At 30.5% G+C, this 11,993-nt stretch overlaps 1 protein-coding gene across 1 annotated transcript; it reads left to right on the top strand.

Annotated features, from left to right (window-relative positions):
• The first annotated feature begins 2,996 nt into the window (after positions 1 to 2,996).
• Positions 2,997 to 11,691, top strand: LOC113376624 (hsp90 co-chaperone Cdc37-like). Its single transcript, XM_026616615.1, has 3 exons — positions 2,997 to 3,126; positions 6,491 to 6,945; positions 11,496 to 11,691. Exons 1-3 carry the CDS (start codon positions 3,094 to 3,096, stop codon positions 11,689 to 11,691), a joined length of 684 nt encoding a protein of 227 aa, XP_026472400.1. The 5' UTR covers positions 2,997 to 3,093.
• The last annotated feature ends 302 nt before the right edge of the window (positions 11,692 to 11,993 follow it).

Below are 11,993 nucleotides of genomic sequence, written 5' to 3'. Positions count from 1 at the left end.
TGTGCAATGAGATTATGCAATAATCAATCAATAATTGCATCTAGTTTTGTTGATGTTAACCTTTTTGTTTTCAATATCTAGGAATAAACTAAAGAAAATTGAACCCAAAATTTGAAAAAGTGGCTAGACATCTCTTAATAAAAATAAATTGTTTTTTTTTTATTAAATTTAAAGTTTTCAAAAATTCAAAAATCTGGACTAAAACGAAGTCAAAAACATATATTGACCAAAAAGTTATTTATTTTCTAAAACGAATAAATGAAAAAATAAAATTTTGGAGTTGAAGAAAAGGTAGGTGGGTAAAAATTTAAGGGTTAATGTGCTCATGCATATTTATAACAAATATCAGGTTCTAATTTCGGCTAATTTTACATTTTCTAAACGTTTCAAGTCATTCTGAATCGGATGAGACCGAATTTGGAAAAAATATGTGTGTGAATTTGAGCTGATTTTTCATCTTTCGTCAAAGTGTTCTCAAAAACGACTCGATCGATTTCAAAAATTAAAAGCCTTTTAGATGTAACTCGATAAGGACTTTCGTTTGTCAGTTTTGTGCGATGATCAGCCAAGCCGTTCTTTGTTAATATAAATAGATGCATTAAACCTCCTGCAAAATGCGTTGAATTGTATAAATTAATAAAATTTAGAACAATTTTAGGACATACAAACACAAGTGTCATGTGCACTGTAATTACAATTACAAAATCCTTAAAAGCTCGCTCACGTGATTAATGGACGTCCATTACAAAAAGATAAAAAGGATTCTACTGACGAGCAAGTTAAATATCAACAACTAGGAGATAAGAAAAGGACTCTACAGACAAGTTAATTAAATATCATCAAATAAAGGCATGAGTCATAATTATAATGCTGTGTGTAAAATACTGACAAACGAACCCTACTGACGAACAAACTGCTTAATACTGCAAAAATTTCAAATTAAGATTTTCAATTGAGAAAGGGACTCTACTGACGTGAAATTACGTAATAAATGTAAACATCAAGTAACAAAATCTTTTAAGGAAACTGAAAAAAGAGAAAGAACTCTACTGACTAATAATCTGAAACAAAGCAGAAAGTCAACTTTCTGATAAATAATTAATAAGCAAAACTAGTTGTAAGTTGCATTTTTGCTTTAAGATAAGTTGCAACTAATTGAGATTTTTGGACTAATTCTGACGCATAACAGACCAATGTTATGGCATGGTCATATTATGAAGAACTTTCTATACTGAATATTGACAAAAGCCATGCGGTTGCTATGCAGTCAGGCGTATTTATCAGATTGTGAGATAGAAAACAAAACACAGAAACCGCACAAATGTGAAAAGAACGATCTTAGATAACAGGATCTTTCAGACCCAGCTTCATAACATACGAGTGACGTTGCAGTTAATGTGTAAAACGCCTGAATCCACAACAAATACATGTCATTTTGACTGTATTCAGTATGATTCAGTAGCATAATGTATGGAAGTTGGAACGCAACATGGCCTTGCCATAACATTTGTCTGTTGTAAGGCAGAATCCTCTAATATTTTTATTTTAAATTGTTAAGAATTAGTTTTGTCGTCTTATAGTAAAATATTACTTGTTCATTAGAAATATTTCAATTAAATATAACGCTATATACTTATAAAAATTTTAAAACCATTATTTCGAGTAATATACAATCACAAACATAACCTAGAATGTGTGTAACATCGTCTAATAGCTTTGGAAAACTAAAAACTAGTTTATTAGACGACAATATTTTGGCATTTTAAATTAAATCACTTTAAATTTAAAATAAAAGCAGTTTAAAATACAAAGTACAATTTAAATAAAAACAATCGGACAAATTCTATCAACCAATAATTTTGACAGTGAAAATGAAATGATTTAAAAAACTCTCTGCTTATATTGACAATACAATTGCTTTTGGGAAATAAAAACATTATTACGTCTTTTTTATTTTCCATAAAATATTTTTGTAATTTTGGATTAAAAATTCAAAAAATTTAAAATCATCCATGCTAAGCACAGTCTAACCGCCACTCTGGTACAAATATATTCGAAAGTGCGTTTAGACTGTTTATGTACTGGAGCAATTTTCCAATTTGTGAAAAAAAACTATTGAAAAATGTGAAAATGCCGCCAAGCTAAGCACAGTATAAGTGAATATGTCGCACAGAGAATATTTGCAAATGCGTTTAGACTGTGACTATACGGAAGCACTTTTTCAAATTTGTGCAAAATTAGGCAACTAATTTTTTTTTTAAATTGAATTCGAAATGACGAACGTTGTTAATGTTCTGGAGATAAATTTTGGAGATTTATGATTTACATTTGATTTGCTCAGATATAACAAACAAGATAGTAAAAATAATTAAAGTTACAGAGTATTTGTAATAATATATTTGAAAACGTTTAAAATTTCTTGAATATTTCGTTACGGTACGGGAAGTTCCTGCAATTTGTCTTAAGGCACGATGCCATACACCACTAGTTTCTCTTAAAATTAATTGTATTTTCAGATTATACTTTTCTATTTCTACAATCCAGTAATGAACTATTTACTGTATGTAATATTTATTTTTGAAATAAACAGTTGAACTAACTTTATATAAATATCTAAATTTTAATTTCGATTGATTAAGTCAATTATTGAACTTATCGGGAAGTTCGTGCAACTTGCCTTAAGGCTAAATGCCACTTCCGACTAGTTCAGAAATGCAAACATAACCTAGAATGTCATTATAACGTCTGAATGATTTGGGAAAACTATTGCATTATATGACAATATTTTAGCACTTCAAATTAAAAAATAAAGCAGTTTAGAATATTAAATTACAATTTAAAATAAAATAAAAACAATCGGACAAATTCATTCAATCAATTATTATTTGACAGTTGTCAAAATTCAAACGTTAATTTCAAATTTCCATTACCGCCATCTAGCGCCACTTATTCCAACTCCTTTATCATTTCTCAAGAAAAATAACATTCACAAAGAAATTGAAACATCAAACAAGAATATTCTGGAATTGTAGTGAATTTGTTTACAAAAACCCATTTTACTGGCGAAAATAATAGATAATATCAATTAACACGATGGTGGATTACAGCAAATGGAAAAATATTGAGGTAAATTATTGTATTTATTTGTTAAATGACGTTTGAAAGTTTTTTTTTAGGTTAGGTTAGGAGGTTTGTTTTTGAGGCGTAGTCTTTAAAGGAATTGTAATAGATATAATAGGTAGAAGATAATTATGGGGATATATGTTTGTACAGATGTGTTTATGAGGTTTTGTAAACAAGGTTTTGTTTGAATTTGTGCAACATGCTAGTTTTGCTTATCGACATGTACTGGAGTCTTGGATTATGTCAACAAATTTATCCACCGGATGATTTAGTTTATATAAGTATGGTTGGCATAAGTGTATACTTCAATTTGTTTATATTATTATAATAGTCAAACTCAAACCCATTTTAACAACCATGTAGACTTTCTACATTGGCTATTGTTACTTCGAGTCACAACATAAGTAATTGTTTGCTTCATTTCAATTTATTTACTATTGAGCAGGTTTGACAATTTTTAAATCTAGCATTTCATAACACTAATTTCAAGGTATTTAGATTGTTTAATAGCGTGAAGAAACTATTTGGTTTCTTTAAAGAGTTCTCTTCATTCTTTTATTTAACCATAAGCAAGTCATAATTAATAATCTTGCCAAAACTTGATTGTAATAAGTAACTAAAGTAAAATTGTTGAAAACCATATTCGATAGCTGTATACCGTTTGCTTAACTGAATGTAAAAACAATAAATTTATTTATTGTGATAGTTATCTTACAGCTTTGAAATTTGTATTGCTTTGATAATGCTTTTCACAATATTGATAAGAACTTTATAAATCTCTTGATAAAAAGTACTATTTTACATATTTTTCATTATATATGACATAAATTTAATGAAATCGAATAAGAACTAAGTTGTCCTCTGTACTATTTATATTACAGCAATTATGATCGTAGACAATTTGCATCTTTTCTGTATTTATTCAATATGGTAACTTTTACATCGCTTGACAGATTAATAAAGCATATTTAGGATGTTTGTACAGAATTAAATATTATACTGCATATTTCTAATTAAAACTATATAGAGATTTGTTTAAAAACGCTAAATTCATCCTTCTTGTTTTCTGTCTATAAATTAAGTATAAGTTATTTACAGGTTCTTGATGAACCTAAGTTCCTTTTATACTGTTTATAGATCTCAAATTTTCAATTAACTTCTCGAAGTTAACCTTTAGTTAGAGTAATTACAATAAAATTTATTTGAAAATGTTTGTACATCTTTATGTTTCAAAACCTTCTGAACATTTTTGCATACCTTATCGTTAGAGAAAATGTATGTGTGTGTGTGTGTTTGGATGCAAAAATATCGGATTTTGAGAGAACAGAGTATCCAATTTAAATGATTCAGAAAACATTTTTTGAGAGGACAGAGTATCTAATTTAAATTATTCAAAAAGCATTTTTTATTGATTTTTCGAAAGGCAGGTACATCGGTTTCGGAGATCCAGTAAAAAACATTAAAAAAAATACCATTTGGCGATGATGAATCAGATATTTTTGACGATCAGGATCATGCGACACAAATGGATATCGAAAACTTTTAAGAATTTTCAAAATTTTCAAAAAATATCAGTTTTTCAAAAATTTCCCAAGTTTTTTTTTAAAAGCAGTATTTTAACAAATTTCATGATTTTTAAAAAATGTGTTTTTTTTAATATTCAAATTTGAAAAGTTTTTTCAAAAATGTTCGAGAAAATTAAAATTCTCAAATAAAATCTAATTTTTCTTTTCCAAACTTTACAAAAATTTTAAATTACGGTACGGGAAGTTCCAGCAAGTTGTTTTAAGATATGATGCCATACACCACTAGTTTTCTTTTCCAATTTGCTCGTCGATAGAGTCCCTTTCTCATTTTCTTTTTTAAATTGCACCTCAGTAGAGTTTCTTTTTCATTTTTTTCTTTAGTTTGCATGTCAGTAGAGTCTCTTTTCCATTTTCTTCTTTAGCTTTCTTAAACAGAAAAGATTTCTTGTTTTTTTTGTTCGTTAGTAGAGTTCTTTATTTATTTTGTATATAATTATTTACTTTCCTCGGCAGTAGAGTCCCTTTTTGTATTTTCTTTTTCAGTTTGCTCGTCAGTAGAGCCCCTTTTCATTTTCATTCTCAATTTACTCGTCCCTATTTTGTTTTAAAATTTTTATTTGCTTGTCAGTAGAGACCCTTTCTCCTATTTTTTCCCCAGTCCTAATTTAGTTTGCTTGTCAGTAGAGTCCTTTTTTTTTGTTTTACAATGTTTATTGCCTCGTCAGCTGACGTAGTCCCTTTCTCTTAATTTATTTTCTGGTCCTAACTTAGTCAGCTCGTCAGTAGAGTCCCTTTTTAATTTTATTTTTGATTTTGCATATCAATAGATTTCATATTAATTTTTTTTTTCGTTCGCTCGTCAGTAGAGTCCCTTTTTCATTAACATTTCTCTCTTAGTCTTAATATTTGTTTGTCAGTAGAGTCACTTTTTTGTTTTTAAAAAATTTATTTGCTCGTCAGTAGAGTCCCTTTCTCTTAATATTTTTCTCCAGCACTAATTTAGCTTGCTCGTCAGTAGAGTCATTTTTTACTTTAGCATTTTTGTCTCAACATTAATATTTCCTCGTCAGTAGAGTCCATTACTCTAATATTTTTTGCCAGTCCCAATTTAGTTTTGTCAGTAATGTCCCTTTTTTGTTTTAGAATTTGCATTTGCTTGTCAGTAGACTTTCTTTATTATTTTATTTCGTATGTTCATTTTGATCGTCAGTAGAGTCACTCTCTCCTAATATTTTTCTCCCAGTTTCAATTTAATTTGCTCGTCAGTAGAGTCTCATTTACGTTTTACAATTTTCATTTGCTCGTCAATAGAGTCCCTATTTCTATTTAGAATTATCATTTGCTCGTCAGTAGAGTCCCTTTCTCCTAATTTTTTCCTCGGCGCTAATTTAGTTTGCTCGGTCAGTAGAGTTCTTTTTTGTTTTAGATTTTTTATTTGCCTGTCAGTAGAGTCCTGTTTTACTTCAGCATTTTTGTCTCAACATTAATATTTGCTTGTCAGTACAGTTTCTTTTTTGTTTTAGAATTTTTATTTGCTCGTTATTAAAGTCTTCTAATATTTTTCCACACTCCCAAATTAGTTTGCCCGTCAGTAGAGTCCCTTTTCCATTTAATTCCTTCGTTTTTACGTCAATCGAGTCCTTACTTTATTTTCGTAACGCTCACCATGCGCAACCCAGCCTAACCAAAAACGCACTAGAAAACCTTGTGTGAGGTTTGGACGACACGGCAAGCACTCGCCAAACCTTAAACCTTCAATTCAGTATACACAATTATTATCACCATTTTACCATTTTTTTTCATTCTTTCAAAAAAAAATTATTTTATTTTTTTATTACCAGATCTCCGACGATGAAGACGAAACCCACCCAAACATCGACACACCATCCCTATTCCGTTGGCGGCACCAGGCCCGGGTCGAACGCATGGAGCAGATGCAGAAGGAGCTCGAGGAGCACGAGAAAACCAAGAAGGAAAACGAGCGCAAACGAACCGAAATACAAGAGAAATTAAAATCTACATCTGGGGGCGACATTGAGGATCTGAAAAAATCCTTAGCCAACCTCGAAATGGAAGCCGAAAAACTCAAACAGAAGGAGGAAGAGATCAAGAAAAAGGAAAAGACGACTCCTTGGAATGTGGATACTATAAGTAAATCAGGATTCGAGAAAACTGTAATAAATAAACAAGTGAAGCCTAAGGAGGATAATTTAACGGAGGAGCAACGCGAGGCTAACATGAGAGAGTTTATTAAGAAGTATGAGAAGGAGTTGAAGGTCTTTGGGATGATGAGGAGGTAAGTTCCTTTTTTCTAGATTATTTTTTATTTATTAACTTCCCGTAGGATAAGTTATTGTAATCGTCCAAAAATCGAAATCGAAATTTTTTACATTTCTCGACGTTTTGAAGGTTTCTGAACGTTTTGGCATACCTCAGAAAAAATGGATGTGTGTGTGTGTGTGTGTGTGTGTATGTATGTATGTGTGGATACAAATTTCCAGTCACGTTTTAGGGCGCACGGATCAACCGATTTGAATGGTTCAAAAAACATTCGATTCCTATTGATAGGGAAAAGAGCTGATTAGTTTTTGGCAAAGGCAGGTCCAGCCATTTCGAAGATACGGAGCTAAATATGTAAAAAATTGCAGTTTTTGAGAGAACTAAGCGTCCGATTTTAATAATTCAAAAAACATTTTACTTATATTGACAAGATGAAGAATCGATCAAATTTTCATAAAGGCAGGTCTAGCGGTTTCGGAGATCTAATGAAAAAAGTAAAAAAAAATGCCATTTGGCGGTCAAAAATGATCATTAGATTTATGCACATCAAATTATCAGATATTTTATAGAGATTTTAACAATAAGTATAAATTTTGTTTACATTCCTATGGGTTCCGTACCAATGTTTACCCGTTATACAGTGACGCGGCGCTTACGCGCTTTATATTTTGTCTCTATGCAGTTCAAGCAGTGCGATTGCTTTGAAAAAAAGTTCAGAATTTCCAAAATATGTCAAAATGAAGAAAACATTTTTTTTTTCAAAAAAATTTTTTGTTTTCAAAAAAAAAATTTTTTTCTCAAAAAAAAGTAATTTTTTGTCAAATTTATAGTTTCTCAAAAATCTTTTTCAAAGTAAAATTTTTTCAAAAATGTTAAACGTTTTTAAAAAAAATAATAATTTTTGGTACGGGAAGTTCCAGCAATTTGCCTTAAGGCACGATGCCCTAATTGCCTTAAGACAGAATTCCACTTACATCTAGTTTACGATTAGTGTTAGCAGTATCGAGGCAAAAGATCGATATTGAGTATTTTAACACTATAGTCTAAGAGCCAAAGAACTATTTGACTAACATGTTTTCTCAGAGCTAAAATTTTTTTTAATGATATTTTATTATCGGTACATTAAGAAAGTGCCGGTCTGGCAAGCATCTCGCGATTGCGTCATCATCCCTCGAGTTTTTGAAAATTTAAAAAAAAATTTTTTAACTTCCCGAAGGAGAAGTTTATGTTTTCATCAAAAAATCCGATTTGCTAATTTTATGTTTTCCCGAAGTTTCAAGCCATTCTGAATCGAATGAGACCAAGTTCAAGGGAAAAGTATGTGTGTGTGTATGTGTGTGTGCGTGTGTGTGAACAGATTTTTTGCCGTAAATCGACGTTTTCTCGAAAACGGCTGGGCCGATTTCAAAAATTTAAAAGCCATTCGATGTATCTCGATGAGGACTATTGTTTGTCAGTTTTGTGGGACGATCGGCCAAGCTGTTTTTTTATAAATCGCAAAAAAGTGAAAAAAATTTCGTCTACGTTTTAGCCCGCAATTCTTAATCGATTTTGAAAATTCAAAAACCGTTCGAAAGATATTGGTTGGGAATCGTGCCGATTAGTTTTTGGTAAAGATCGGCCGGGCCGTTTTCTTGTAATAAAGTGTTAAAAAATTTTTTTCGACGATTTTAATTATTATTTTTTGACGGAAGATACTATAGTCTTCTAGATCATACTAAAATATTACGGCCCTACGACAACTGGTTTAGCTTTAAAAATTCGTCAAAGTTTGCAAAAATTGGTATCGTTTTTTTGGAATTTATCAAAATTAGAACTTTCATCGACGTTTTCTCAAAAACGCCTGAACCGTTTTCAGAAATTTAAAAGCCATTTGATGTATATCGACGAGGACTATCGTTTGTCAGTTTTGTGCGACGATCTGCGATGCCGTTTCTTTGTAATTTGAAAAAAAGTGTTAAACTTTTCTTCCACATTTAAGCTCATCCTACCGAACCGATTTTAAAAAATCAAAAACTGTTCAAAAGATATCAGTTGGGATTGATGCTGATTAGTTTTAGGTGAAAATCTATCGAGCCGTTTTCTTGTAATTAACTGTTGAAAAAAAATTTAAGCCGATTTTCATGGAACTTTTTTTAGCGATATACATCATGGTCTTATAGAACTTACTGTGATATTACGGCCTTACGACAAGTAGTTTAATTTTAAAAATTCATCAAAATTTGTCAAAATGAGTAGTTTTTTTGACGTTAGCTAAAATTAAAATTGGACGATTTATTTGGTATAACAATATAGTACTTGGTCTTAATAAATATACGTACTAAACCATTATAATCCTACGGAAACTGGTTCAAATATAATAATTGTTGCTTTTTGAAAATATTCCGAGTCAAAGTGTTCGTTCGTTTCAATGATGTGTAATAAATCCACTCGGAATACTTTTAATCACGCATAAATCAATTTATTTCTTATTGATTAAGTCGATTATTTACACATATCGGGAAGTTCATGTAACTTGCCTCAAGGCTAAATACCAATACCAACTAGTTTATTAGTGTGGTCATATTCATTTTGGGTTTTTGAGCAATAAATTCTGAGACTAATGACCCTTCGGGGTCATTTTTTGGCACTTCTTTGAACAGTTATGACCACCTAGAGAGACTATTGCATTGCATTTCGCAAAATGAGTGGTTTCATAGATTACACTGTCGATTCTTTTTGAGTACTATCGACGAAAAGAATCGATATTGGCAAATAGATCGAGCTAAAAAATCGATAGGAAAAGTACTCACTATTTTTTAATTTTTTTTTTAATATTTTATTTTATCTTCTATATATATAAAAATAAGTCGGGGTTTCCTTCCTGACGAAATAACTCCAGAACGCACGAACCGATTTCGACAATTTTGCATTCGTTGGAAAGGTCTCGGGCACCGCAACGTTTATAGCTAAGAAAATTAGTGGTGCATGGCATCGTGCCTTAATGCAAGCTGCTGGAACTTCACGCACCGTAATTAAAAATTCGAGTAATGACATTAGTGAGAATTATCTGAATTATGCTTGGTTAAGTCAACGAGCAATTCTTGCCGCCAAGAGATATGATGTACACGCACTGAATTTCACCATTCAATCAAAAATTGCTGGCGATTTGGTGGCATACCAATGATTCCGACTGGGCTTCCGTTTGACTTCAAACGATTGCAATTTGCAGTTCGCCTTGCGTTCGCAATAACAAGTCGCAAGGCTAATAGCTTAGTGTTTGCGGGATCAATTTCAAATAGATTATTTAGAAAATTATTGTTTTTCACATGGACAGTTATACGTTGCCTGTTCACGAGTTGGAAAACCATCCGCTTTGTTTGTGTTAACGTCAGACCAAAAAACAAAAAATGTGGTTTACCAAAGAGCACTTGAATGAAACGGATAATTTGCGGATTCACTTTCATTTACTTAGAGAAGTTCAACTAAAAAACTAATAGAATAGAAATAAATTCATTACTGTTGTGCAATAAAATCAAATTTTTCCTTTTCAAATATAAAACAAACAAAAAATTCCTTCATCTTTCTCACAAAACCGTCTGATGGCGAAACGGAGTTCGTCGGGTTTGCTAGTTTATTTATATATATATATATATATATATATATATATATATATATATATATATATATATATATATATATATATGAGTGAGTTCTTGAGGGCGATACATTAAACAAAGAAAAGCCAAAGATTTATAAAATAATCTTTATTTCCAAACGTTTCGACATTCAATTTAATGTCGTCATCAGTGGATCTAAAAACAGTATGAAAATTAGCATATCTAGGTAATTATAATATATGTGGATTGGTAAAGTAACTATACAATAAGAGAAAAATTAACAAACAGCAACACTTAACAACAAACCAAATATAAAAGATAGGAAAGGTAGTAGAGACTAGAATTAAATAAATAATTAAAAAGTATAGGCAGAAATATTTAAGTACACTCATATAAACGTATATGTGTATGTATATATATGTATATATGCGTAGGTTTATATGAGTGTACTTAAATATTTCTGCCTATACTTTTTAATTATTTATTTAATTCTAGTCTCTACTACCTTTCCTATCTTTTATATTTGGTTTGTTGTTAAGTGTTGCTGTTTGTTAATTTTTCTCTTATTGTATAGTTACTTTACCAATCCACATATATTATAATTACCTAGATATGCTAATTTTCATACTGTTTTTAGATCCACTGATGACGACATTAAATTGAATGTCGAAACGTTTGGAAATAAAGATTATTTTATAAATCTTTGGCTTTTCTTTGTTTGATGTATCGCCCTCAAGAACTCACTCATATATTTCAACATCAAAATTAACTACTAAATCATATATATATATATATATATATATATATATATATATATATATATATATATATATATATATATACATTGTTTTCATATCTCAGTCAGACAGAGGTGTCTGGTATGAGAGATTATGAAAAACAGTTTTCGATATTCCGAAAGCAAAGTATCGACATTTACTCAATAATCGATATTTCGTTCTAACACTAGGTACGATGATTCCAAGAAGTATCTGCAGGAGCACACCCATCTGGTTTGCGAGAACACGGCTAATTATCTGGTTATCTGGTGTATCAATCTGGAGATGGAGGAGAAGCACGATCTGATGGAGCATGTTGCACATCAGACGATATGTATGCAGTATATGCTGGAGCTGGCGAAGCAGCTGGAAGTCGATCCGAGGTAAGGGAAAATATAAATTTTAATTACATTTTTTTACATTTTGCTATTTTTTGTTAACAATTTGTTCAAACAAGTATATATTATTATATATCAAATGAAAGCTGATAAAATTGTTCTACAAATCTGTGTATAACAATTTAAAACTCTTAGTACAAAATTATATTAAAAGAATTTTTAAAGTTTAACATTAAACACAAAGTCGTTTGACGCCATTCTGGTAAACAAATTAGTCTGCAGGTTACATTTTTTCATATTGCGACAATTTTTTTTAAGAATTTGTTTAAACATGTTTATATTATTATATAT

Source organism: Ctenocephalides felis, unplaced genomic scaffold (assembly GCF_003426905.1).
Source record: "Ctenocephalides felis isolate EL2017-DRISC unplaced genomic scaffold, ASM342690v1 CF-g0.4_SCAFFOLD_01886, whole genome shotgun sequence".
NCBI lineage: Eukaryota > Metazoa > Arthropoda > Insecta > Siphonaptera > Pulicidae > Ctenocephalides > Ctenocephalides felis.
The sequence above is the reverse complement of the archived record's forward strand: the minus strand, read 5'-3'. Positions and strand labels throughout refer to the sequence as shown.

Coding starts and splice junctions, on each gene's coding strand:
- LOC113376624 (XM_026616615.1), top strand. CDS start 3,094: ATGGTGGATTACAGCAAATGGAAAAATATTGAG. Junction 3,127..6,490: donor GCAAATGGAAAAATATTGAG/GTAAATTATTGT, acceptor TTTTATTACCAG/ATCTCCGACGATGAAGACGA. Junction 6,946..11,495: donor GTCTTTGGGATGATGAGGAG/GTAAGTTCCTTT, acceptor TTCTAACACTAG/GTACGATGATTCCAAGAAGT.